The 27,327-nt window shown below is 41.0% G+C and overlaps 3 protein-coding genes across 3 annotated transcripts; 2 read left to right on the top strand and 1 right to left on the bottom strand.

The window, feature by feature from the left end:
- Nucleotides 1-3,077: 3,077 nt before the first annotated feature.
- Nucleotides 3,078-4,190, top strand: LOC311274055 (platelet-activating factor receptor-like; the record flags this gene model as incomplete). The annotated part of the gene is made up of 1 exon (XM_084381472.1): nucleotides 3,078-4,190. The coding sequence occupies one exon, from the start codon at nucleotides 3,078-3,080 to the stop codon at nucleotides 4,188-4,190; it is 1,113 nt and encodes a 370-aa protein (XP_084237598.1).
- A 3,055-nt stretch (nucleotides 4,191-7,245) lies between these two features.
- Nucleotides 7,246-10,161, top strand: LOC311273747 (platelet-activating factor receptor-like). Its single transcript, XM_084380964.1, has 2 exons — nucleotides 7,246-7,254; nucleotides 8,234-10,161. Exon 2 carries the CDS (start codon nucleotides 8,267-8,269, stop codon nucleotides 9,377-9,379), a length of 1,113 nt encoding a protein of 370 aa, XP_084237090.1. The 5' UTR covers nucleotides 7,246-7,254; nucleotides 8,234-8,266; the 3' UTR covers nucleotides 9,380-10,161.
- A 196-nt stretch (nucleotides 10,162-10,357) lies between these two features.
- LOC311273742 (uncharacterized protein) lies at nucleotides 10,358-12,407 on the bottom strand. The gene is made up of 4 exons (XM_084380959.1): nucleotides 12,182-12,407; nucleotides 10,902-11,033; nucleotides 10,789-10,816; nucleotides 10,358-10,697 (listed from the first exon to the last, which is right to left on the bottom strand). The coding sequence occupies exons 1-4, from the start codon at nucleotides 12,378-12,380 to the stop codon at nucleotides 10,571-10,573; spliced, it is 486 nt and encodes a 161-aa protein (XP_084237085.1). The 5' UTR covers nucleotides 12,381-12,407; the 3' UTR covers nucleotides 10,358-10,570.
- Nucleotides 12,408-27,327: the final 14,920 nt, after the last annotated feature.

Here is a 27,327-nt window from a genome sequence, read left to right as displayed (position 1 = left end):
AGGTTAAATACATTGTTGAGCTCTATGTGCAGATATAACTACAGTCTCTTCTTCCTCTTGTTATTGCACATCTCCATCCTCCCTCTCTCCATCATGTTCATGACAGACTTGATTACGCATTGTCCATAGTCATATTGGTGAGGTCCAGATCAGTGTAGACTTGGTTGGTGCTTGTGTAATTCATGTACACATCTCTGTGCTTTGAACAGCACAGTGTGTGAGAGTGGTGGTGCATGCAGTTCACAGAGTGGGGTATGGAGCCTCGCCTGGGCTGTACAACACTGTACAGTGTTTGACGCAGGAGAATTTACTCTTTTTATTAGCCTCTCCCTCCCTCTTGTGGTTAAAATGCATTACTGCACAGTTGCCCCAACTGCTGGGAATAAGAACCAGTTCAATCTGATACTGGTTTATAAAAGCTAAGAGGGCCCCACAGGAAATCATGAATTAAAGCCAGCTAGATATGTTATATGTACTTTTCGAAGCTGGGGGTGTAGTAATGGATTACATGTGATTGGAATAACGTAGTCAGGTTACAAAAAATGAGTGCAGAGTACGAACAGCCCTGACTACATTCAAAAAAAAAAAAGTGCAATTAGATTATAGTTACATTATTGAGGATTACTTGATTACACTTTTAATAACATCTGTATAAAATTGTCAATTTTTAATTATGAAACTCTTTTCATGCCAGGTTGCCAGTTTTGTTAAAGGTGACCTAACTAATGTTTGTTTTTTCTTTTTAAAATAATGATAATGGAGTTTTTATTTGACATTTTTTTCTTAACATTGAAAGCAGAGGAACATTTTCACAGACTGTTCCATGTGGATTTGAATAGAAAACAGCAGCTACCAAAACTAACGCAAAATAAACAGCATCTAGAATGTGGTAGGATACAAGCAGCACACCTGTAGCTTGCACCAGTACTGTTTTTGTAAAGATAACTGTAGATGTTGAAAAAGCAAAATGCATTTTATTTACACTGGAAATGTTCTGAGAGGTTTAAAGAGAAATAACAGTATTTGAGTATCTGTAATTTGATTATTTGCCGGATTTTGAGTTTTATCTGAAAGCAGAGGTGACGGTTTCGTAAATAAGTAGGTGACGGAGGCGGAGTGCGACACAGCTGAGTGACCAACCAAGATAAAAACAATTCTCCTGAGCTCATTTCACCTGCTTTCTTGACAGCCAGGAGATAAGATGAATCAACACTGAATTATGATAACATCTATCCCTTAAAGTAAGTTGATCTCCATATTGTTTGATTGGAAGTAGTTGCACATTTATTGACTGAGGTGCATTTTGACTCAACAATTAAACACATACTTTGTATATTTGTGTGTATAAGATTTTATAGGCAAGGCAAGTTTATTTTTATAGCACAATTCAGACACAAGGCAACTCAAAGTGCTTTACAGGAGCATAAAATACATGAAAAACAAGTAGGAAGAAACAAAACATCAAAACAAGTTAAAAAAACATGAAAGTAAGCTTAAATAGGTTCAAAAGAGACAAGATTAAAGAATAAAGGTCACAGTGCAGTTCAAAGCCTGAAAATCACTTCAATGAAAGGCTGTGGCAAACAAAAAGGTCTTCAGCCTTAATGTAAAAGAGGTGAGAGTTGGAGCGGACCTTCAGTTTTCTGGGAGTTTGTTCCAAATGAATACATAGACACTAGTTTAATCAGGGGTCTGACTGGCTGTAAATTTATTGTTTAATGTAGAAGTTAAAAAGAAACTGATTTTGCCTTAAGATGTTCTCAGAGAAAAACATGCTTTTAATTAACTACATCACATTATTGGCTTCATCTCCACTTGCTCAGAGCAATTAAACCATTTTTCTCTGAGCAGGCTAACTGTAACATTTAAAGATTGCTCCAAAGTGGGCGTCTCCTTTGTTTTGTTTCTACAGACAGAACGCCCACGGGAAGAAGACACGGATGTCGATGTATGCGTGCTGCATCATCAGGATTTCCAAAGAAGACTGGAACAAGTTCTCACCTCCTTTGTCTTGACCTCTGAAGCACTCCCACTGACACAGAAGCCCGCCCCTTTCAGGAACCCCACTTTATTGACACTTTCACATTCACACTGCTCACATCTTGAGACATATTAGAAGAGAGGAAGCAGTCTGGTAAGTTGACACCCTGTTATATTTGCTCGTTTTGCTTTAAGAAAAAGTGCAACATGTCAAGGCAGACAGATCAAATCATGCCTGTTTTGAACTGTGAAGCTGATTTATGTGCTCAAACTTGAAATATTGAGAATGTTTTGATTAAATAGAAGATTTAGAACGTAGATAAAACGCAACTGATAATGACCACTGTTATAGTATATCTAGTATATATTTACCATGACCTGGATGACTGAGAACCTTCATCAATACGTTGAAGTAGTTTATACAAACTTGCAAGGAGATAATCAAAATATAAAATAGCAGCTCAACTGTTTACACAGTGAACTCAGGAAGCGTCCCTTCCACAGATGGTTATCTGTTTAACAACGAATATGTAGGAAGTTATTGCAGAGCTTCTGACCTCTGATCTAGTGAGGATTAGAAAGAAAATATGTAGAAGACATTAAGTCTGCTACCATAGATGGTAAAAACAAACAACAGATTTGGTTTCTTGGGTATCTGATCTGTAAACATCTACAGCAGCTTTGAACTGCCAAGTCTGCCCTCATCCATTCCTTATTGGGCCTAATGTTTATACAGGGTAAGTACGACATCTGATCTTGTGAGGCCAGAGTTTTCTGGACTTTAGATTTTTCTCCCACAACTACCTTACACACTAAGCTTATTATGTTCCTGAAACAATAAGGGACAAAATACTAGAAATACCTGTCAAACATCACAAACTGCAGCTTCTAAAATGATCATGTGATTGATTCAACAATCAGGATCCTTTCATTGTATTAGACTACATGCTTTTTAGCAGGTATACCTAATATATTAGCAACAGAGAATATTCTTTCGACTAAAAGAACCATCAAAATGCTTTCCAGGACGTTTCCCCGATGTTGATGTGTTCTGTCTCCAACAGACAAAAATGGACTCAACCGCAGAACAAGATAACATGTCAGGAACCTCTGGAAGTAACTCGACCTTCCTGGATTCGGAATTTCGTTATGTCCTCTTTCAAGTTGCCTACTGTATCATCTTCATCCTTGGCCTCATCGAGAACGTCTACGTGCTGTATGTCCTGCGCTGCCTCCGCGAAGCCAAGAATATGGGCGAAATCCGCATCTACATGACAAACTTGACCATCGCTGATCTCCTTTTTGTGCTCGCTCTTCCCTTCTGGATTACCTATTACAGTCACCGTAACTGGATCTACGGAGAGTACCTTTGCCGGCTGAGTGGTGCGCTGTTCTTCATCAACACCTACTGCTCCGTCCTCTTCCTCGGGGCCATCAGTGTCAACCGATACTGGGCTGTCACCCGGCCTCTGGATGCTGCCTGTTCGGACCACAGGCGTCGTGGGATCATCGTGTGCGTCATCATCTGGTTGTTGACCGTGTCGATGTCTGTTCCATTTCTGACATCTAAACAGACCAACAACGACGAGAACTTCACTCGCTGTTTCGAGGGTTACCAAAATGAAACAGAGTCAGCGAAGGTGATAGTGGCTGCCAATAATTTTGCAATAATTGGATCGTTTTTTGTCGTCTTTTTTCTTGTCGTGGTGTGTAATTTCCTTATTGCTCGGAAGTTACTTTCTCAAGGTCCCACTCAGTCTACGCTTATATCTAGAAAGTGCACCAGGACCATGTTTTCCACATCTAGAAGGCCCAGGGGTGTGAAACGGAGGGCCCTGCAGATGTTGGTAGCTGTGGTGGGGGTGTTTATTCTGTGTTTCCTGCCCCACCATGTCATTCAAGGCCCATGGACACTGGCAGTGTTGCAGATCAAGGAGGGCTGGGGCCACGTAAATTGGAGCAAGGAGGTTCGTCAGATGTTGAACGACGCGCATCAGATCACTTGGCTTCTCATGGGCCTCAATTGCATTTTGGATCCAGTAGTTTATTGTTTCGCCACCAGGAATTTCAGAAGGTTCATCATGACCCACATTAAAAAGGTAGGAAAGAGAGAGGCCTGTTTACAGACAGCCAACACACAGTTGTCCATGGACAGCAGGAATCAGAGCCTGAGACCCCAGAACAAGGACCAAGAGCACGAACTGGACTGATTTAAACATGTACTATTTGTATTAAAAGGTAGATATGTTACTCTGTGTGACAGACACAAGTGCACACACAGCATGATGTTGCACTTACACTTGAGAAATCAGCTGGCGAGACAACGAACACATTGTTCAGATTGTCCCAGATGCTGTTCTGCTCTAAGTACGGCACTAAAAACTGATAATACACATATTTACAGACTAGTTGTCTCTTTTTGGCTGTTTCGAAGAGATCTTCTCCCTAGATTACACACACACATTCAACCACACACACAATAAAATATGCGTGAATACCAATGATTGTCTCCATCAGATAGGTGAAAGGGTTTAGCTTTGCCTAAACACGTTTTATCTGGTTTTGTAAGACCAAGGAATAAAACTAAGTTTGAGCTAAGTTTCCCCTCTTTCATCCAATATTGTGACACACTGTAGAAAATCCCATGATTCACTGTGACAAAGAAAGCTAATGCTTATCATTATTCAGATATTTGCTGTATTTACTCTGAGCTTACCTGCTGTTGCATTTTATTTATTTATTTTTTTAATGGCACAGTTTTTGTGATCTTGTGTTGTTCTTTGATCAAAAAGACAGTGTTGCTGGTTTTACTCCATAAGTCTTGAAATAAAGGTTTTATTTCTGTGTTAATTGTGATAAAAGTTTCTGACAAATCAACCCATCAGCAGTGGATATAGTTTGAGACACACTGAAAACTGTAGCACATTACAGATTTTATTAACATGTACAAACAGAGAGAGAAGCGTTTAGTGGGGACAGTTTTACACAAGTACTGCAGATCTGTGGGTTTGACCACATTCAGATTTTGCGAAATTAGATGAAATCAAACAACTTTTGAGGTAATCCACACAGAGACAAACTGTGAATGCAAAAGATCATCTATCAGGTTAAATACATTGTTGAGCTCTATGTGCAGATACAACTCCAGTCTCTTCTTCCTCTTGTTATAGCACATCTCCATCCTCCCTCTCTCCATCATGTTCATGACAGACTTGATTACGCATTGTCCATAGTCATATTGGTGAGGTCCAGATCAGTGTAGACTTGGTTGGTGCTTGTGTAATTCATGTACACATCTCTGTGCTTTGAACAGCACAGTGTGTGAGAGTGGTGGTGCATGCAGTTCACAGAGTGGGGTATGGAGCCTCGCCTGGGCTGTACAACACTGTACAGTGTTTGACGCAGGAGAATTTACTCTTTTTTATTAGCCTCTCCCTCCCTCTTGTGGTTAAAATGCATTACTGCACAGTTGCCCCAACTGCTGGGAATAAGAACCAGTTCAATCTGATACTGGTATATAAAAGCTAAGAGGGCCCCACAGGAAATCATGAATTAAAGCCAGCTAGATATGTTATATGTACCTTTCGAAGCTGGGGTTTTTGGATTACATGTGATTGGAATAACGTAGTCAGGTTACAAAAAATAAGTGCAGAGTACGAACAGCCCTGACTACATTCAAAAAAAAAAAAGTGCAATTAGATTATAGTTACATTATTGAGGATTACTTGATTACACTTTTAATAACATCTGTATAAAATTGTCAATTTTTAATTATGAAACTCTTTTCATGCCAGGTTGCCAGTTTTGTTAAAGGTGACCTAACTAATGTTTGTTTTTTCTTTTTAAAATAATGATAATGGAGTTTTTATGTTACTCTTTTTTTAATTCGGATTGAAAGTAGAGGAACATTTTCACAGACCGCTCCATGTGGATTTGAATAGAAAACAGCAGCTAAAACGAATGCAAAAATAAACAGCATCTCGAATGTGGTAGGATACAAGCAGCACACCTGTAGCTTGCACCAGTACTGTTTTTGTAAGGACTGCAGGATTTTGAAATCTCTTCTTTGACAGACAGGAAGCCAGTATAAAGATCTGACAACTTGAGTGATGCGATCTACTTTTTCGGTTCTTGTTAGGACTCAAGCAGCAGCGCTCTGAATCAGCTGCAGCTGTCTGATGGATTTTTTTTAGGGAGTCCTGTAAAGACACTGTTACAGTATTCGAGTCTGCTGAAGATAAATGCACGGACAAGTTTTTCCGAATCCTGCTGAGACATAAGTCCTTTAATCCTTCATATATTCTTAAAATGATAGCAGGCTGACTTTGTAATTGTCTTAGTGTGGCTACTGAAATTCAGGTCTGAGTCCATGATTACACCAAGTTTTCTGGCTCGGTTTGTAAGTTTTCAATATTACAGATTGAAGCTGAGCAAAAACTTGTAGTGCAGTGTGTTAACATCAGAAGGAAGCCAGGGACATAACTGTGGCTGCCCAGGAGCCCCTCAGAATTCCCTATGCATGTCAATGTAAAGAACAATTAAGGCAAACTAATGACATAAAGTTTAGTATCAAACTAATCTGTATGTAGAATAGGCTATACATTTTCATCATTCGGGCTCAAAGCTCCAATCATGACCCACTGAAGACATAGACACGTAGTTTAATCAGGGGTCCGACTGTCTGTAAATTAATAGTTTAATGTAGAAGTTAAAAAGAAAATAAAAAGTTTTGGTTCCAATTTAGGGAACATTAAAGTTGCTGTTGTGATAACTTCATTGTTTAATGTCATTTATGCCCAGAAGTGTGTTGAACTAATTTTCTTGAAATACTGAGCCGACTCATGTCTCTCAAACAATATTGTCAAGGATAGTAAGAAACTGATTTTGCCTTAAGAGGTTCTAGGAGAAGTCATGCTTTTAATTAACTACATCACATTATTGGCTTTATCTCCACTTGCTCAGAGCAATTCAACCATATTTCTCTGAGCAGGCTAACTGTAAAATTCCAAGATTGCTCCAAAGTGGGCGTCTCTTTTGTTTCGTTTCTGCAGACAGAACGCCCACGGGAAGAAGACACGGATGTCGATGTATGGGTTTTGCATCATCAGGATTTCAAAAGAAGACTGTAACAAGTTCTCACCTCCTTTGTCTTGACCTTTGAAGCACTCCCACTGACACAGAAGCCCGCCCCTTTCAGGAAACCTCACTTTATTGACACTGACACATTCACACTGCTCACATCTTGAGACATATTAGAAGAGAGGAAGCAGTCTGGTAAGCTGACACCCTGTTACATTTGCTCTTTGTGCTTTAAGAAAAAGTGCGACATGTCAAGGCAGGCAGATCAAATCATGCCTGTTTTGAACTGTGAAGCTGATTTATGTTCTCAAACTTGAAATGTTGAGAATGTTTTGATTAAATAGAAGATTTAGAACACAGATAAAAAAGGAACTGATAATGACCACTGTTATCTAATACATATTTACCATGACCTGGATGACTGAGAACCTTCATCAATACGTTGAAGTAGTTTATACAAACTTGCAAGGAGGAACAATATAACAGCTCAACTGTTTACACAGTGTATTGTCAAGTTAATCCTCCCGAGTCTCATCAATGTTCAGATTAGTTCAGAAAGCGTCCCTCCCGCAGATGGTTATCTGTTTAACAACGAATATGTGGGAAGTTACTGCAGAGTTTCTGACCTCTGATCTAGTGAGGAATAGAAAGAAAATGCAAAGAAGACATTAAGTCTGCTACCATAGATGGTAAACACAAACAACAGCTTTGGTGTGTTGGGGATCTGATCTGGAAACATGTTAACAGCAGCTTCGAACTGCTAAGTTTGCAAAGACCATGAGAGATTAAACTCATAGATCAGATGTCACTATGCCCTCATCCATTCCTTATCAGGCCTAACGTTTATACAGGGTACGTACGACATCTGATCTTGTGAGAGGAGTGTTCTGGACCTTAGACTCTCCCACAACTACCTTACACGCTAACGTTGTTATGTTCCTGAAACATTAAGGGACAAAATACTAGAAATACCTGTCAAACATCACAAACTGCAGCTTCTAAAATGATCATGTGATTGATTCAACAATCAGGATCCTTTCATTGTATTAGACTACATGCTTTTTAGCAGGTATACCTAATATATTAGCAACAGAGAATATTCTTTCGACAAAAAGAACCATCAAAATGCTTTCCAGCACGTTTCCCTGATGTTGATGTGTTCTGTCTCCAACAGACAAAAATAGACTCAACTGCAGAACGAATTAACATGTCAGGAACCTCTGGAAGTAACTCGACCTTCCTGGATTCGGAATTTCGTTATGTCCTCTTTCCAGTTGCCTACAGTATCATCTTCATCCTTGGCCTCATCGAGAACGTCTACGTGCTGTATGTCCTGCGCTGCCTCCGCGAAGCCAAGAATATGGGCGAAATCCGCATCTACATGACAAATTTGACCATCGCTGATCTCCTTTTTGTGCTCGCTCTTCCCTTCTGGATTGGCTATTACAGTCACCGTAACTGGATCTACGGAGACTACCTTTGCCGGCTGAGTGGTTCATTGTTCTTCATCAACACCTACTGCTCCGTCCTCTTCCTCGGAGCCATCAGTGTCAACCGATACTGGGCTGTCACACGGCCTCTTGATGCTGCCTCTTCGGACCACAGGCGTCGTGGGATCATCGTGTGCGTCATCATCTGGTTGTTGACCGTGTCGATGTCTGTTCCATTTCTGACATCTAAACAGACCAACAACGACGAGAACTTCACTCGCTGTTTCGAGGGTTACCAAAATGAAACAGAGTCAGCGAAGGTGAAAGTGGCTGCCAATAATTTTGCTATAATTGGAGCGTTTTCTGTTGTCTTTTTTCTTGTCGTGGTGTGTAATTTCCTTATTGCTCGGAAGTTACTTTCTCAAGGTCCCACTCAATCTACGATTATATCTAGAAAGTGCACCAGGACCATGTCTTCCACATCTAGAAGGCCCAGGGGTGTGAAACGGAGGGCCCTGCAGATGTTGATAGCTGTGGTGGGGGTGTTTATTCTGTGTTTCCTGCCCCACCATGTCATTCAAGGCCCATGGACACTGGCAGTGTTGCAGATCAAGGAGGGCTGGGGCCACGTAAATTGGAGCGAGGAGGTTCGTCAGGTGTTGAACGACGCACATCAGATCACTTTGCTTCTCATGGGCCTCAATTGCATTTTGGATCCAGTAGTTTATTGTTTCGCCACCAGGAAGTTCAGAAGGTTCATCATGGCCCACATTAAAAAGGTAGGAAAGGGAGAGGGCTGTTCACAGACGGCCAACTCACAGTTGTCCATGGACAGCAGGAATCAGAGCCTGAGACCCCAGAACGAGGACCAAGAGCACGAAATGGACTGATTTAAACATGTACTATTTGTATTAAAAGGTAGATATGTTACTGTGTGTGAAAGACACAAGCACATACAGCGTGATGTTGCACCTATAGCTCGTGGTATTGGTAGCTACACCCTCTGAATCACTTTTTAATGTGGGCTCACACAAATATCTTGACATTCTATCTCGTGGTCTGAACCACACCAGTCCCATTGCTCTTCCTGTGTGAGCTTGAGCGGAAAAGCAGAAGTTTTGCAAGCAGAAGTACATTAAGGAAACACCTCTGGTTGAGGACACTTTATTAGCCTGAGAAATCAACTGGCGAGACAACAAATACATTGTTCAGATTGTCCCACAGGTGCTGTTCTGCTCTAAGTACGGCACTAAAAACTGATAATACACATATTTAAAGACTAGTCGTCTCTTTTTGGTTGGTTAGAAGAGATCTTCTCCCTAGATTACACACACACATTCAACCACACACACAATAAAATATGTGTGAATACCAATGATTGTCTCCATCAGATAGGTTTAGCTTTGCCTAGGCACGTTTTATCTGGTTTTGTAAGACCAGGGAATAAAACTAGTTTGAGCTACGTTTCCCCTCTGGCATCCAATATTGTGACATACTGTAGAAAATCCCATGATTCACTGTGACAAAGAAAGCTAATGCTTATTATTCAGATATTTGCTGTATTTACTCTGAGCTTACCTGCTGTTGCTGCATTTTTTAAAATGTATTTATTTTTTTATGGTACAGTTTTTGTGATCTTGTGTTGTTCTTTGATCAAAAAGACAGTGTTGCTGGTTTTACTCCACAAGTCTTGAAATAAAGGTTTTATTTCTGTGTTAATTGTGATAAAAGTTTCTGACAAATCAACCCATCAGCAGTGGATATAGTTTGAGACACACTGAAAACTGTAGCACATTACAGATTTTATTAACATGTACAAACAGAGAGAGAAGCGTTTCTTCCCGTTTTAGCGGGGACAGTTTCACAGAAGTAGTGCAGATCTGTGGATTTTACCACATTCAGATTTTGCGAAGTTAGATGAAATCAAACTAATTTTGAGGTAATCCACAGAGAGACAAACTGTGAATGCAAAAGATCATCTATCAGGTTAAAGGCATTGTTGAGCTCTATATGCAGATACAACTACAGTCTCTTCTTCCTCTTGTTATTGCACATCTCCACCCTCCCTCTCTCCATCATGTTCATGACAGACTTGAGTACACATTGTCCATAGTCATATTGGTGAGGTCCAGATCAGTGTAGGCTTGGTTGGTGCTTGTGTAATTCATGTACACATCTCCGTCACCGTCAGCCTGTGGAATACCTCCGCTGGCGAGCAGAAAAATGTGTCCAGACTGTTAATATACACGGCCTTTGGATTCACATCAACATAAATCTGATTTATTTTCTGTAGACTTACTTTGGTAACTTTTTAGGTCCAGGGAAACCTATAAGAAAAAAACAACAACAAGAAATTAGAAACATCCACAGAACATTTGCCAAAAATCAAAACAGGAAATACATTGTGTTCACCATTAGCCACAGGGTTGGACGTTGTCTGTGGGTCACCAAGTCTTTGCCAGCCCAGCCAGAAAAGAATAACAAAGTCGATGATCAAGGCCAGGAGGGAGAAGACGAAGGCAGCGATTCCTAAATTCTCACCGACTATTGTAAGTCAGGGAAACAACACAGAGTTGCAGGAGAAAAGCTATTAAACAGTTTAAAAGACAAATATGATATTCTATCTTTGTGCCTAACAAACAGAAACTACAGACTACATTAGACTACCAAAGAGTCATCAAAATATGTGCATGTGTTCACTAATAAGTAACAAGAAATCAGCCTAAGTGTAAATAATAGCATCATAAACATGTTTATAATTGGATAGTAAGACATCTATAAGAACTGATAAGAAAATTGTTTACAGGTAATAGATGCCAAATAACATTAATAAAAGTCTCATGAGTTTCTTATTATAATTTATAATAGCATTACAAACACATTTATTGAGTTTAAATAACTTGTATTATTTAAACTCAATAAAATGACTCAAGTTATTGAGTGGCTGCCACTATGTCATATTAAGTCATTGTTAAACCTCTACCAAACTTTTCTGTAGCTTTATTAAGAGTTATACATACTCTATTATGCATTTATCAGCAGCTAACTATGCCAAGTTAACAATTAACTTGCAGCAACTGGATCTAAAGTGAGAGCGTTGCTTTATTGATGTTAATAAATCCTTTATTATGCTCTTTTATTAACTTTTATTAATGTTCTTTAGCAGTGTATAAACTGTTAATAATTTTTAATTTTAATTATAATAATAATTTAAATTTTTAAGTGCTTATAAATGTGTATAATCTTACAATAAATGATAATGCCATTATTAATACTTATGTAGTTTTATTAACGCATCAAAATGTAAGGCTTGCAAGTTGCACAGACAACCAAGAGAGACATATTTCAGTCACGTTACAACTTGCTCACATACAGCAAATAAAAAAAATATTGATACATATGCATTGCTACAAGTTGTAACATCGAGCCCCTTTTATTATAAATTGTTAGTTAAATTTGCAAACGATATGTTTGAGGTGATTTAGAAACAATTTCAGCAGTGCATTCTTTGTCCACTAGGGGGCACTGACAAGTTTTATTTTCAACCGTAAGATTGAAAACCAATATGTATCTTTCCAGAGAAAAAACGTTAATTGTGGAGCCTCATCCCCAGGTTGGGGACAGGTACAGACTTGTTAAGATTTCACTCCGTTTTCATTCAAATGTGCAGCAGTTTAAAACGGACCACCAACCTGTTGCATGCACGGAGACAATGTAGACTGTGCGGTTTGGGCTCGTTCTAATCTGAGGTAACAGGCTCTCAGCGTGGCATCGGTATACCCCGCTCTGGTGTGGCTCGGTGAGGGTATATTCGCTATCTCTACCCTTTTTTACTTCTTTCCACGTCTGATTAATCCAGTGTTCCCAGGTCCAAACCACATTGTCTGGCATGGTGGAAGCGCTGCAGCAAAGTTTGACTTCTTGACCTGCTGCAACCGGGTAGTCTGGTGTGGCCGACAGCTGCAGAGAAGATAGTGGCTCTGCGTACGAATGCAGGATGATGGGTAGAGGAAAAGAGATAGCAGATATGAAACAGTTACAGAAGGAAGATAATGCTATCGCACTTCAGCCACACTAGTGGCGAGTTTCTAGGGATGTTTGTGGGTTAGCCCGCCACCACTTTGGTCCAGACTGAAATATCTCAGCAACTATCAGATGGATTGCTACGATAGACTTTTCAAAGGCTATTCTGCAACATTTCATTAAAACGTTCACTCTCCAGTGAAATATCAATATCTTTTAAAAGGAGAGGCGTACAGTTTTGTGCAGACATTCATAGTCTCCAGAGGATGAGTCAACAACAATCGAAGCTCATTGGTACTGTAGCATTAGACTGGCTGTTACGTAAACCGTAAACAAGTCCAGTGTCAAAATACTGCTCTGCAGGTTGCAGTGTACATCCTCACAGAGTCACCAGCGTCTATAACGTAATAGTCTAATTTGATTGCAGTTAATCGCATTCTGTATTACCTTCTGTAGTCTTAAAGTCAGTAGTTCCCTTGGTAGTAAGAGAGTAGGTTACAGGCACCGCTGTAGTCCAAGGTTGCATTGTTTGGGCACCTAGAAGCAGAAATAAAAATGTATCTGAAAGCTACACTCTGTTTTTACATTCACTAATAAAAGCGTCCTTACCTGTGCTCCTGCACAAAAAGAGCAGGACATAAAAGCCAGCAAGCAGCATGTTGTTTTGAGTTGAACAAAAAGAAATCGCCACTCTCACTCCAGGCAAACAGGTTCAACAATGAATCGTGGACTGTAAAAAAACCACAGGTGAGAATGGAGGAACTGAGAGGAAGGGAAGTTTTATGTTCCTTTTTCCAAAAAGCCAATGAAATCATTGTGCAGTAGTGTTTAATTACATTCTCCATTTTTGATACAAGGCACGCAGCAGAATGCAATGTGTCCGTATATATGAAATCTTGGTTATTGTCGACATAGAAAAAGGAAAAACTATCAGTACATGAAAGCAAAGAACCCTAGCTAACCAAAGGATAATTAATGACAGTAATAGAAAAACACATTAGCACAAAGAGATTCATAATTAAACCTAATCTCACCCATGAAAGCCTTCAGTTTGTAACATTTAAAATCCGTCAATCAATTTATGACCTGCAGGGAAAACAGTTAACCAGACTCCACAGAACTTTTAATGGTTTTTCAAATTTCAGAGCTGGCGGGCAAGTCTATCAGACTCTCAGCACACTTGGTTTGGAACATTTCATATCTCCGTCAGTGGTCACCTTCAGGCTCAGGCTGTGATGACAGCTAAGATTGTCGCTGTTGGACAGTTTGACACCAGGCCTCTCACCTGAGGCAAACTCTCACCGGCAGCCAGAGCAGGTCAGGAGAAGCGTGCAGGTTTTATACAGTCATACTGAAATCAAAGACCGACAAAGCAGCATGTTTTAAGTCCTAATTAATGCTTTGGTTGAATACATTTGCATTATTGTGTTCAGTGCTCCTGTAACGTCTACACCTTTACATTTATTATCTTTAGCAGTCTCTCTCAAGATTACTATTTTGCTTTCTTTTGAGGAAAACCAACAAAGACAGCTGTCAGATGGCATAGTTTGCTGTAGATCTGGACTCTGCCGCACTAACTCATGCCGACAGTATATGACTACATACAGCACACACTGCTTTGGCAACTCATGTTCCTGAAATGTAGGCAGAAGTTTTTCTTGCTTCATAAAACTGTTGTAAAAACAAAGCTGCACTAAGGAAGCAGGGAGCAGCTTCCTAACATGAAGAACTGAAAGTACCATTTCTGTAGCAATGGCTCCAAAAATTACTCGGTTTCAGGTTAAATAGACATGCGTTGTACTTAAGTATCCTCAGAAAAGCTGAAGTGTAAAATAGAAATGCTTGAGTGAACTTCCTCTAAATTTAAACTCAGCACAGTACTTCATGAGATGTACTTTTCCACGGATATTTAGTAGCCTCACAGCCTTCTTATAGTTTAACAATCTATATTACCTTTTACAGAAATCTCTATCCACTCATGTGGTAACTCATCATGAGTCATGCAGTTAGTTAGTTATGCAAGTGTTTTGTGCGTCACCACCCAGAAGAAGGAATCATCTTCATTTTTCTTTGCGTTTTTTTGAGTGTGTGTCAATTCAATTCATTTTTTGTACATACATGCCAATATCGTTATTATCATTGTTAGTGTATGGTTTTATACAGTGTTGTTAAAAGTACCCGGAAGTTATACTTATAAAGGTAAAGTAAAGAATAAAAGTAAAGATATCCTGTTAAAATAGTGGCAGTCACCCTTACGTAAAGTACACGAGTGAAAACCTGAAAGTGTCTGACATGAAATGTACTTAAGTATGAAAAGTACAAGTAAATGAAACAGATCTTTACGTGCATGTATGAGCTGTGTACTTGACGTTGGCGTTATCTGCATTGATGTTATCGATCTGGCAAGTAGTCATATCTGTACCCTATGATCAGCATGTCTCTGATTATCAGATCTTTTTTTTTTTTTTATCTAATTGTGGAAATAACTGAATTTACAAATGTGCTGCTTCAGCTCTGATGTAGCATGCTTACAGTACTTACAGCAGTTGAGTAAATTTGCTACTTATAGGGCACAAATCGTGAGTAAAGCTCGAAATTATGTCTTTAGTTCCCACACACAAACTTTGACGTTCACATGGTGAAGAAACTATAGAAAATTTCCCTACATTACCATACATAAACCACATACATACTGTAGCTTTGGGTTTTGAGACATGAGAGTCTTTTGAAACAACTTCAAACGTGGATGTTGACTGTTCTGGGTAAGTGTGACATTTTAACCACTTGCTGTTTGCCACTTGTGTTAAAATTTTCCACCCTATTTCCTGAAATATGTTTCTTCTCTTGTGGTAAACGACAGATAGTGTGAGATAGTGTTTTTCCACACACCCTGAGCCCAATGATTCTTCTTTATTTTGCTCATAATGATGCAAATTATAATAAATATCTGAAAAAAAGCAGGGTTTCATCTTTATTTTTGTGTTTTTTCTCTGAGATCTGTGTCAGTTCAGCTTTATTTAGTACATACATGCAGTTATTGGCAGTTTTAAACAATGATTCTTCTTTATTTTCATTTTGGCTGTATATAAACCTCAAAAACCTGAATTTGCTTTGCGATTATGCCTTAAGTTAACACATGAAATAAAAAGACGGAAACATCCACAACCTGGTTTCATTTCCACATGGTCACTGTGAAACCTTGAAGAAGACATGATGAAGAAATTATAGAAGATTTTTACAAAATGTCTATGCTATATGTCACGTGAAACACATACTGTAGCTAAATGGCCTAAGACTGAATGCTTTACAGCAGCATCAAATGTGGATGCTGACTGTGCTGAGCAAAAGTATTCAGAACCACACTTGCTGGTCTTATCTGCAAACCTACTTCCTCCAATGTGTTTGTCTACAGGAGAACATAGATAGTGTTGCCCTGCACCCATTTGCGGCTTCCTCTTAATGAAGTTGTGTACACCAGGGGGGACAGAGGAACCATTCGCTCTCTGAGAGGAAGATAGATGGTGATACCGCATAATTATCTACGTCTGTGCTCATGTGTGTGTTAGTGTGTCTTTTCCCCAAGTCATTATTCTTCATTATTCTTCTATTATTCATTACTCATTCATTACTCTGCCTGTACCGCTGGCTACAGTCATGCCTGTTGGTTTGCACTGCAGACACCACTGTGGCCCTCCTGCCAGGAGATGACAGGAGAATAATGAGATGAACTATGTGTGATGCGTGCATGTGAATACACACACGTGTAATATTGTCACCCGTGTTTGTGCAAACAACATATTTTATGTTTTACTTTGACTACCTCGATGAATATTGACTGTATTGATCTCTAGGGGGCAGCATTCGCTCAGTGACTGAGGAGGCTGATTTGTGACCGGTGGACAGGGTGGAACAGTAATAGACATTTATCCTTTGATAAATAATGTCAAACCAAAACACATAAATCTTTGTTTTTCCTCAATCCTTCTAGAATATCATCAGGGTGATGTTGAGGGAGAAAATAAAAAATAACTGGGAGAGTCAACTGTGTACAAACTGAAGAAATCTATTACAAAAAAATGAACAGATGTGATTGGATTATGGATCAATGTGGTCCCTGCAAAAAGCAGATGTCTGACAGGGTTTTTTTATATTCATTTACAGAGATCCAAGGTTTGAATTATCTCTACATCAGTGATCAGAGGAGGTCTGATGGAGGATTTATTGGTTTTGGAGGAGGGGGAACTATATTAAAGCAAACAACTTTTGGTGAACGGCAGGCACTGTGGTCACATGTGACAATAAAAGGCCACTGGCTAACTTAACATTATGTCAGTTGCACAACAGTGTCTAGCTAAAGTTGGCTAACAGCTGCTTATTAGTCATTCAGCAAATATTGAGCAACATTAGCATTTACTTGGAGTTGTGTTTCTGGCCATCTGATTAATGTAAGTCACATTTATCACTATGATTTGCTACTGTTAAGGCTGGCTCTCAGACTATAACCAACAAGGGAAGCACGCGCGAGGGAATATTTAAATACGTGTACTTTCACTTAACAAAGATTCATTTAACAAATGTATCAATAAAATGTTATTGCTCACAAAGGAATCTGCTGATAAATGTATATTAAGTTAACTCAACATAATAACCAAAGTCATTCAGAAAATCAAGACTCTAAAGCAAAATGACGTGGTGGACTGGCAGGATAGGGTGGGTTTCATGGCCTCCAGCTGCCTCCATTTCCTTGATGATGTCCCAGTTCAGCAATCAAGGGACCGGCAACACTGAAACAAATGGACAACACAACAACAACAACAACAACAACAGGGGAGGCGTCACACTACCAACCCCTGAGGGAAATATCTGGCTCTTTAGCTGCTCCATGTTCACCAGCTCGTCCCCAACTGTGTCTGTCTGCTGTTTGGTACTGAGCAGATAGCATACAGCACATGAGTGGTGGGAGTGGACCAAAACAGTAAAATGATAGGACAGCTATAGAATGAACTGAAACTCAATATAAAGCTCCGTAAAGTCAGAGGGAATTGCATGTTATAATTCTCCGGAGTTGGTCCCCTGGGGCGCTGCACGGGCTGCCCACCGCTCTTAATGCTTGGGACGGGTTTGAGAAGTTGTACTGTGTGAAATTGTTTATGTGACAATAAACTGATGTAAAAAAAAAAAAAAAGGTTGGGACCCTGAATGTTTATTTCACAATTTAAAAAACTGGTAAAAGTGTGAAATGCACCTTCTCCATGCTAGTTGTTCCATTTTCAAATGCAGATACAGGCCCCGAAGTCTGTTCTCCTTCTCAGTGGGAGTTTGAACTGAGCACGTACAGTAATCAGCCACTGGGTGGCGCTCAGTACTCACACTTTCCAGCCCTCTCATTTTGTTCACGCATCAAAGCCTCAGATTGTACAGTAGCCTTCATTTCAGGCTTTTTTGCTGTGAACCGCGGCCGACAGTCTGAAATCTGAGCTGCTTGATAGGAGTTGCTCAAAGGTCATGTTCCTATTAACTGTATAACGAAGAAAAAAATCCAGCAGACAGGTTTTCCAGTGCAGTGGATAGATTGGAAATTGTCACTTAACAGCAGACGTTTTGGTTTGGTTTTAAGTGTAGAAGGTGTGATATTATTCAGATTCATTTAGTGTCAGTTTGGTTTTACGTTACGTAACAAATCTCCATGTATCAGATGGCTGCTTTCTGGAGTATAGGTTAATTTCCTTCAAATGAATTCATGCTTTTGTCAACAGCACAACCAGACAGTCTCTGGCTCTGGGGTGTGTTTTTTTTTTTTAGTTCACACTTCAATTGCTGCTTCCCTCCTCTTGTGCTTGCAGTTTGTCTGTGCGCTCTGAACATTAGCCCTGTGGGGGGGTTACAGTCACTTTGTTGGGAGGAAGATACATGATTGTGTTGTTGAGTGGAGAAAGCTCGAGATTCAGTCAGAGATTTCCTCTCGGAGACAGTTTCTCTTGATGACCCAAATGAAATATGAAGGCATTGTGTTTGTGTGTGTGTGTGTGTGCGGGCAGGAAGACGAAGGAGTGCACTCATCCCTGCATCATTTTTTGATGGATAAGTTTCCTCCCTCCTCTCGTCACGCGTTGGTTGTCACGGGGATGACGAGTGGCTTCCTTCTGCTTTTCTGGCGGGCGGTGGGATGTGACAGTCGTACGGGCAGCTGCCAGCGTGCGTCTCACTGCTCTCCCTCCTACAGACTCTCCCCCATTGCCTCGATTACCCCCCTCCTTCCAGTTCAAATGATAAACTCTTCACTTATTGTACATTTTACCAGTCCTCTCCTCGCCGATCCACAACACAGCATCTTAGACTATGAATATCATTTCTCTCTCCCCCATCTCCCTCAGCTGACCCATGTGGCGCTTCAGAAATAATAACAGCTCAGAGAACAGCAACAGCAGTGACAAGTGCTATTACAACACCATGCAACACAACAACAGAGGACAGACAGCACTCAACTCCAGATGGGCGCTTCCTGTGCCAGGCAGGAAATGGCACTGAGCTCCCTCGCCATCATATTTCATTTTAGCAGAGAACAGAGATGATCATCACTTCATCTCCGGCACATCCATCCCCCAACGGATGAGCTGTAAATTCATTTCAGTCTTTTTGTTCTCCTTCTCTGTGCGGATCCCACTCGGGTTGTTGTCATCATTGGCGAGAAATACTGGGCATTCAAACTCCAGTATGCTGCCTCAGAGCCTTTCGTCCTCCTGCTGTGGCGTCTCTCTGGGCGGAATAGAGATGATTCCATAATGGCTGACCACACACAGATGCGCGCAACTGCATGGCGTGTGTCCTCACGGGCAGACAAACACACTTAAATGCACATGTATAGAATACAAACGCTTGGTTATCATCCTCAACTGGTTTTACGCCAGAGTTGAGTTAAAAATGTACCCAGTTTGGATCAATACAGCACCAACAATGTACTTAAAGTTGACTTGTTGTGGCCCTCTTTCAGTACTATTTTCTATATTACTGTTGGGTTATTTACCCAAACTAAAATATGGTTATTTAACTCAGGGTGAGAGCTCAAGATTAACCTTAAAGGAGACCTATTATGCTTTTTCATTTCTTTTCCACACCAACAGAAGCTCCTCTTTCCCACGGAAAACACTGCTCCTGAAACGCCTCGTTGGTAGTCTCTTTAATTCTGTGACTTTGCGACATCACACTACGTCACCATGTCACACATTTGCATAATTCATTCCTAAGCATCTAGTGTGGCACGTAAGATTTGATTTAACACAGCTGCTCTGTTGTTGTTAACGGTGCTGGCTCAGGCGTGTGTGAGCTGACCAATCAGAGGAGACAGGAGGGGGGCCTTAAAGAGATAGGAGCTAAAAAAAACATTTCAGAGAGAGAGGGGGAATACAATGCTACAGTATGAGAACACATGTAAACCTATTCTAGTAGTAACTCAAAATAAAATTATGAACCTGAAAATTCGCATAATATGTCTCCTTTAAAACTATCACAAATGTATTGTATTGTGTAAAAGATTGGAGTGTATTATAACAGGTTGCAAGATACTAGATGGCTACAAGCTAAAGCTAACCAATGATTGCTTTGATATTGACCAAAATTGGGTAAGCTTTGACTCAAGAAATTTTAGTGGAAACTTTTGAGTCCCACAACTTTATCGAAGCACAATACTGGCATTTTTATGGCATTTCCCCTTTGTTAGAGAGGTTAAAGTATGACGCAAACAAGAAATGTTGTGGTAAAGAGAGACGGGGTTTTGACATGCAACATGCAGCATGAAAGGTCCGTGGCGGGAAATGAAACAAGGAACATCCAGTCCTAGTATATGTTACAAATCCCTTAGCATTTCTTAATGGTTGTTGTGCTGGTGGTGTAAATATGTCATATTGACCAAAAGAGAGCCAAAATTCAAGTTGAGTCAAGACAATTTGATCCAGATAGACGAATACTACAAATCACAAATTCTCCTCAAAAGGTTGTAGCCTCTGTACAAACCTATAGTCAGTTCGGATAAGTTTAAACTCCCCCCATAAAATGAATAAACTCAGGAGGAGAAACAGAGCAGAGATCCCTCTTCCTGGACAGACAAACAGACAATATATGTCATATTTATGGAGTAGACAGAAGTAACATCAAGCAAAGGAAGAACAGTTTGTAAAAGAGGAAAAACGCACACATTTAATTGGTTAAACATGTTTGTTTACTTGTACACTTGCACGTGTGTGTATGTGTGTGAGTGCATGCAGTGAGTGTGTTAGACTGCACCACCCCTGTGCTGCGTGGTGCAGATGATGCGCTCAGTTCTGCTGTGTAGGCCCTGTGTTGAACAGATGTCGCGGACGCTGATACTGTCCCTGCGCTGAGCGGGAACAAATTACCGGCCGATACACACACGAGAACACACACACATACACACCGACGCGCACACCGACACACAAACGCACACATGCACGCTGCAAATATAACCTTCAGATTACAGATGGCCCCTATCAGAGGCTGCCGGCTGGATTTGCAAGATGTAAATACTGAGGGGGTAATCCAGCATGGGGCAGAGAGGGGTTATAGCATGGGGCAGGACGGGCACCAGATGGCAGATGTGTATGTGTGTGTGTGTGTGTTAGAGGGAATGTTAAGCATGCTGAGGCACTGACATTGGGATTATGGTAGTCTGTTTTTGATGTGCCACAGATGGACCTGGAGTGTTTTGTTCTCACCACTAAATGCAGGTGGATAATGGCCCTCGACATGAAACATCCCCGATCCTCATTTCACCTCCTCTTTGCCCACGTTGCACCGAGGCAGAAGGTTGTGAACTTCCATTTTTAGTTAACGGGGGCGTGGAGTGACCTTGAGTAGCGTGCTAGCGGTAAGCCAAGTAAGAGAGTGCGAGTGCTTTGACTTTCAACCTTGATTTCCCCATGGTGTGTGGCGAGTGATATCAGACAGACACGGAGGAAGAGAGAAAGAAAGAAACAAAAAGAGGGAAACGGCGTTGTCATACGAATGAGGCCTCGTTTCATTCTTTGACTCGCAGAGGTCACAAGCCAATCGAGCTGGCGCGCCATGATACGGTGCGCCATCCAGGGGAACATTTTCTCCCATGCACATCCTTTTTTTTCCATTTCACCTCCTCCCCTCCTTCCTCCCCTTCTTCCGTCTCTTACATCCTTTTTGTCCTTGCCATAATTTCATCTCTTTGCACGTCATTAGCAAGCTGGCGCCTAATGAATTTCTTATCTCTCCGAATTCAGTGGCTGTTGTGATAACGTTTATTGTGTTCAGTTTTGCTATTCCCCACATTGGAGGCTGTGTGTGTGTGTGTGTGTGTGTGTGTGTCTGTGTGTGAAAGAGATGGGGAAAGAAACAGAAACAGTAGGATAGGCAAATATTTCGAAAAAAAAAGACAGAAACAGAGACAAAGGCAGCTCTCGCCAGTGGTGGCATTTCGGTTTTGTGTCGCAATATTTAAGTTTAAAATGTTAACATAAAATGACGGAATGAAGAGTTGGTGAAGCTCTGTGAAAAGAAACCTTTACTGCAAAAAGAAAAAGCCACTGATTGGAAACTGATACAGCGAGGGAGTTGAGAAGAGGAAGCTTGAAGATGATTAAACAAGAAGAGAAATAAGGATGGGAGGCAGATCGAAGGACAGAGCCGTGGCAGATGGAAGTGTTCTGGTCTGTTACTAATGTTCCTCGGAAGAATTAAAGTCCAGGAAGAGGTTAGCACACACACGCATACCGGCTCACACACACGCATGCACACTGTCGGCCCAGTATAGGTGTTAGCGAGGGCCCCTGTAAACATCAGCGACCCCATACTGACTCTCCCTCGGCAGTAGTTAGTGACTTAGTGACCCGTGCAACCCCTCGCACACCGGCATCAGCCCCATAGCGGCGCATGGTCGATCCAAAGTGTCACCTCGCTAAATACGGCCACGCACACACCACTCAATGCGAGCGTGAAGCACATTCTTCTGACACCTTTCCTGATAACAGAATGCATGTGGGGTGTGATGTGCGGAGGAGAGAGGTAAAAGAGGAAAGGGAGATTGGACGAGGAGCTAATAGCAGCTGTGTCACACTGTCAGCATTAGTGTAATGTGGTGTCAAAACAAGGCCTCATTGAGCACTTGAGCTGTATTTTAATGTACACCAGGACAGTAGCACTATTCTTGCCTGGGAATACGATTTCCTGTGGCAGAACGTTATGCTTTATGTAATGTTTTGCATGTGGCCAGTCATCCATGGATGTAAATATAGGTAATCGCACATTTTTACTCGCAGAATACAGTCATTACACATTTAACGGCTGGAAAAAATCTCATTGCGGTGAAATAATTCCAGTAACTTGTAGCCTTGGTTTTGCCCTTCATGTTATAAGGAAAGTCAAGTCCCCAACTGAATATCCTTAATCTGATTCCTTCTGTTCCTCACTGTTTTTAGCAAGTTTCCAAAGTTTCCAAAGTTAAATTTTACACATTAAAAGAGTTCAAATTATTTTTAAGTACTATATTTTATAAATGGAAATACATTTTTTGACAGTACTTAATATAGAGCATCACCCACAGTAGCAGAATACACCAAACCTCCTCACTGAGATAAAAAAATGAAAAAAAAGGTTAAATTCTCTAATTACTGATTTGCTAAAACCACTTGTAAGAACTTTTTAATGCTTTTTTTTCTCCATCGTGTGCCTATTTTCTTTTGCAGTTTACGCATACAGTGTTTGCAGCTTCTGCTATTTGAAATTACCGTCACTACAACAATGGCAGATTAGCGAGTTAGAGTTATATCACCAGTTCTTTAGTCAGAGTGTCAAAAAAATGAGGTTGTTGTGCTCTGGCCTCTTTGGATGAAAGACAGAAAGAACATGCAACTCCTTGATCGATAGGTTAAAGGTGAAATGGCAATGAGTGTGAAGGTATGTGACACTTACCCACATGTGCGTAAATCTCTCCTGGAGTGAAGGTGGTGAAGAAAGGCTGTGCTTTAATATTATTCAACCAAAGTTAAGACTATGGGGAAAGAGGAGGACATCTCTGGCTAACACTGACTTTCATGCTTTCATTTGATGCTAAATTTCCACTTTGAAGCAATTTTCAATCTAGCTGCAGGGATTCATTTGAGGATGCAGAAATGAACAAGTTAAAGCGAGTCATCAGCCTGAAATTAGCATTTTTCTGTGTCTTCCATGTGCATATAGACACGGGCCATGTCAGTCATCCTGTATGCAATCTTCAGTTTTCAATACAGATTTCGTACTCCTCCACGTTGTCTTCTGTCGTTCATTTCTGCTCCAGCAGCTCAGGCAGCCATTGTACAAGGGGTAGCTAGTCTACACAAGGACCCAGAAGCTTCATTACGCTCCCAGTCTCATCACAGTACACGCAGCCAGAAAGCAGTCACCGTGTTGTTCGGCGCTGCAGCGCTTGCCAACTGTCCACATGTCCTGTGCAGGGCTGAAGTGGGCGCGGCCTGCAGAGAGACGCTTAACTGCCTCAGCAGGAACATCAGGAGCGCTACTTCGCTAGCTGTCCCCACACATATGGCCCTGTTTTCCATTTTTGGGTGTACACAGTGGAAAGGAGAGGAGAATGGATGTGGGGAACGTGACAGGGAGACAGAGGCAAGACAGAAGGATAGGTGGAAACAAAGGGATGGCCAGTTGATGACAGAGAGAAGAAGAGTGACAGAGACGGAAAACCAGACTGGCACGAAATGAGTAATTGAGGGAGATAGAGAGAAAGGGGTTGAGAGGGTGTGAAATGCGAGAAGAGAGTTTAATTTGTTTTTTCGGCAGTGTCGTGCCGTCACAGAAATGTGTTTACCAGCCCCTACTTTGCCATTAGTGACACTCGGGCGCTCCTGTAGAAGAAACCAAATAGGTTCATAACTGCCTCATGTATCCTCCAAATGTCCCCATAGCTCTCCGTCTGTTGGACTGTGTCCGTCCGTATGTCTCCTCTCCTCACTTCATCCATCCCCCTCTCTGTCTCGCTCCGTCTCCCGTATCTTTTTTTTTCTCTTGTTCTTGTCTGTTCCCTCCTTGTGCTCAGTCTTTTCTCCAAGTTTGAACCACTGCCTGTTGTCCTGACAGAAGGCTGACCCAGAAGTGCCACTGTGCAATGAGGGGTGGAGGGATGGAGAGCATGCAAATGAGAGAGGGTAGGGCAGATATGGACACTGTGTCCCATTGTAGGGGCTGACGGTCTACCGAAGACTCATGATAGCATAGCAAGTTTCTTGCCCTTGCCTCTCAGAAACCAAAACTAGTAGAAATTGGAACATTTCTACCAGCAGGTTGCACTTGAAAGACCATCATAGTGACAGCAAGAGTCTCTGCTTGCAATTTTGTGAGACTGTACTTCGACCAAAATGCTTACGACAGCATGCTAATATACTCAAAATGACATGCTGATGTTTAGCATGTGTAGTCTAATCCTAACCCTCATGTTCACCACCTCAGTTTAGCATGCTAACGTTTGCTAATTAGCAGTAAACAACAAGTGCGACTGATGGGAATGTCATTAGCTTCGCAGGTGTTCGGTCATAAACAAAGTCATTAGAATTCATCCTGAGGGGAACATGAATGTCTGTACCAAATTTCATGGCAATCAATCCAGTAATATTTCGCAAAAAAAAAAAGATACCTCCGGCTGGGTTGCACGAGGACAAGTCAAGGGATCACCAAGGACATTAGGATTGATGCTCCGCGGACCGTAAATGTCTGTCGTGACAATCTATCCGATAATTGTTGAGATATTTCAGTCTGGACCAAGGTGGTAGAACCACTGTCTAACATTGTCATTGCTTGAGATATGTCTGTTGCTGATAACACATTATCTTGCAACATGATAAGAAAGAAGCTTGTGCTTGGGCACCAAAACTACTTGGTTAGGTTTAGGGAAAGATAACTTTGGGTAGGTTTAGACACAAAAAATTCTTGGTTATGTTTATGCACATTCCTGTGTGGTTTTTTTTCGATCAAAAGAGGACCCAAGACACTAAAGTGGTCAGGAAGACATGACTAAAAGCAACAAAAGGGCTGGCTACAAAAAGCAAGAGCAACTAAACGAAGTACAAATCAGAATATGAGAAACACAGGCAGCAGTGTACATAAAACACCAGGAGAAAACTGAATTGGGAAACAGATGTGATGAACAAACAAAGAGTGAAGGAAAAACAAACTTAAATACACAGGGGCTACTTGACAAAATGAAACAAAGATGAACTGGAAAAGGCAGGAAAAAGACAAAGACAGGAAGCTTGAAACAAAACTCGAGATACAAGGATAAAACCTAGAAAATAAAACTGGAAACAAGACAAACTGAAACCCAAAACCATGACAGGGTGAGGATGGGATAGATGAGAGTGTTACTCCTGAATCTTCACCTTACTTCCCGTGCAGAGCACAGCTAACTTCGACTCAAACCATGACATCCAGCCATTGTCAGAGCAAATGGAAATACAAAGCTTCTGTGTATTGAAGCAATCACATTGTGATCCTTTGCATTGAATGAGGTACAGTTAACACGCTATGGCCCTGAATCATGGCCACAACCAGAGCGCCATTGTTGGATGGACAAACAACAATGTAGATTAGAGATACTGGTACATTATGCAGTTTTTATCAATACATCCAGCTTCAGATTCTTTAGTAAATGTTGGTAAATGACTGTAAAAGTCTAGATATTATCAAAAGCATGTCCAAGTTGTTCACAAGAACAAACATGAGCGTTTATGCAGCGCTGACATGGTAAACAGCGATGAATAAACTCAAGCTTTAAGTGATTAAATGGCTTTAAACTTCTTTTCTCACCTTACTGAACATCTTTCTTGTGTCTCAACCCTGTCATTGTGACAAATCAAACCACAGCAGCAGGTGTTGAAAAATACTACAACAAATGTACATTAATTTTATCGCTGTTAGCACAACACCTTTTGTCTTGTTTTCTCTGAAGCAATGCAGCTCCGTCTATCCTCTGACACTGCCAGTCACCTTCATAAAGTAGTACCTCTGACTTCATAGCACTTTTGTCTTTCAACCTGGCAGCTTTTATCTCCTTTGCCTGCATAATAGCCCTTGGATCTATCTTGCTGCCATCCTCTGCAGGTCCTGTATTATGCCCTTTAGCAGCCTGCAAGGGACGCTCTGTGTCTCCGTCAACCCATCAACTTCTCTCTCCGACTCAAATCCAGCGCTATCATACTGCTTTCAGTACCAGAAACCCCTCTGCCTTCCTCCCTCAAGGCTGGAACTGACGTCATGTGAGGAGTTTATGATAAATTCAAAATGAGACACCAAAATGAGTGACACAAGTGCAAAATGGCAAAGATTGACTGACAACAGACTACTAGTTTTGCAGAAGGAATCTTTAGTATATTGGTGAACAATAAAGTTCAATCTTAACATCTGTTTTCCTTCTTGCTTGCATCCTCATAGGAATAAAACTCCTTCCCCCTGCCGAAGTGAACCATCCTGTCATAGACGAGGTGAGAGGTGTCACTACAATGACTCTTGCTGTGACTGCTGCTAAACTCTTTAAAGGTGTTAACATCTTTTCATATCCTAGTGTCAGGCCTGTCACAGAGCGCCGTTTAAAGAGCGAGACAGAAAATACCCTTCGTTAATATTTTAACAGCTCAAACAGCTGGAGCTCAGGCAGAGTGACAGGTACAGATATTGCAGATTGAATCCGAGGGTCAATACATGGAAGAGCGTCGGACCACAGTGTGATACTCTGAGGTCTTTTTTGAGTGAACATTCGGCATCGCTGTGTTGACTTAAAGCTGTTGAC

Source organism: Pagrus pagrus (assembly GCF_965226575.1).
Source record: "Pagrus pagrus genome assembly, chromosome: 18".
Lineage (NCBI taxonomy): Eukaryota > Metazoa > Chordata > Actinopteri > Spariformes > Sparidae > Pagrus > Pagrus pagrus.
This window is presented reverse-complemented; position numbering and strand designations above follow the sequence as displayed.

What these genes read in the sequence shown, in the direction of transcription:
- LOC311273747 (XM_084380964.1), top strand. Translation starts at nt 8,267, where the DNA reads ATGTCAGGAACCTCTGGAAGTAACTCGACCTTCCTGGATTCGGAATTT.
- LOC311273742 (XM_084380959.1), bottom strand. Translation starts at nt 12,380, where the DNA reads ATGCCAGACAATGTGGTTTGGACCTGGGAACACTGGATTAATCAGACG. An exon ending in TGTCTCCGTGCATGCAACAG is followed by an intron (nt 11,034 to 12,181) that starts GTTGGTGGTCCG and finishes GACTTACAATAG; the next exon opens with TCGGTGAGAATTTAGGAATC. An exon ending in GTCCAACCCTGTGGCTAATG is followed by an intron (nt 10,817 to 10,901) that starts GTGAACACAATG and finishes TTTTTCTTATAG; the next exon opens with GTTTCCCTGGACCTAAAAAG.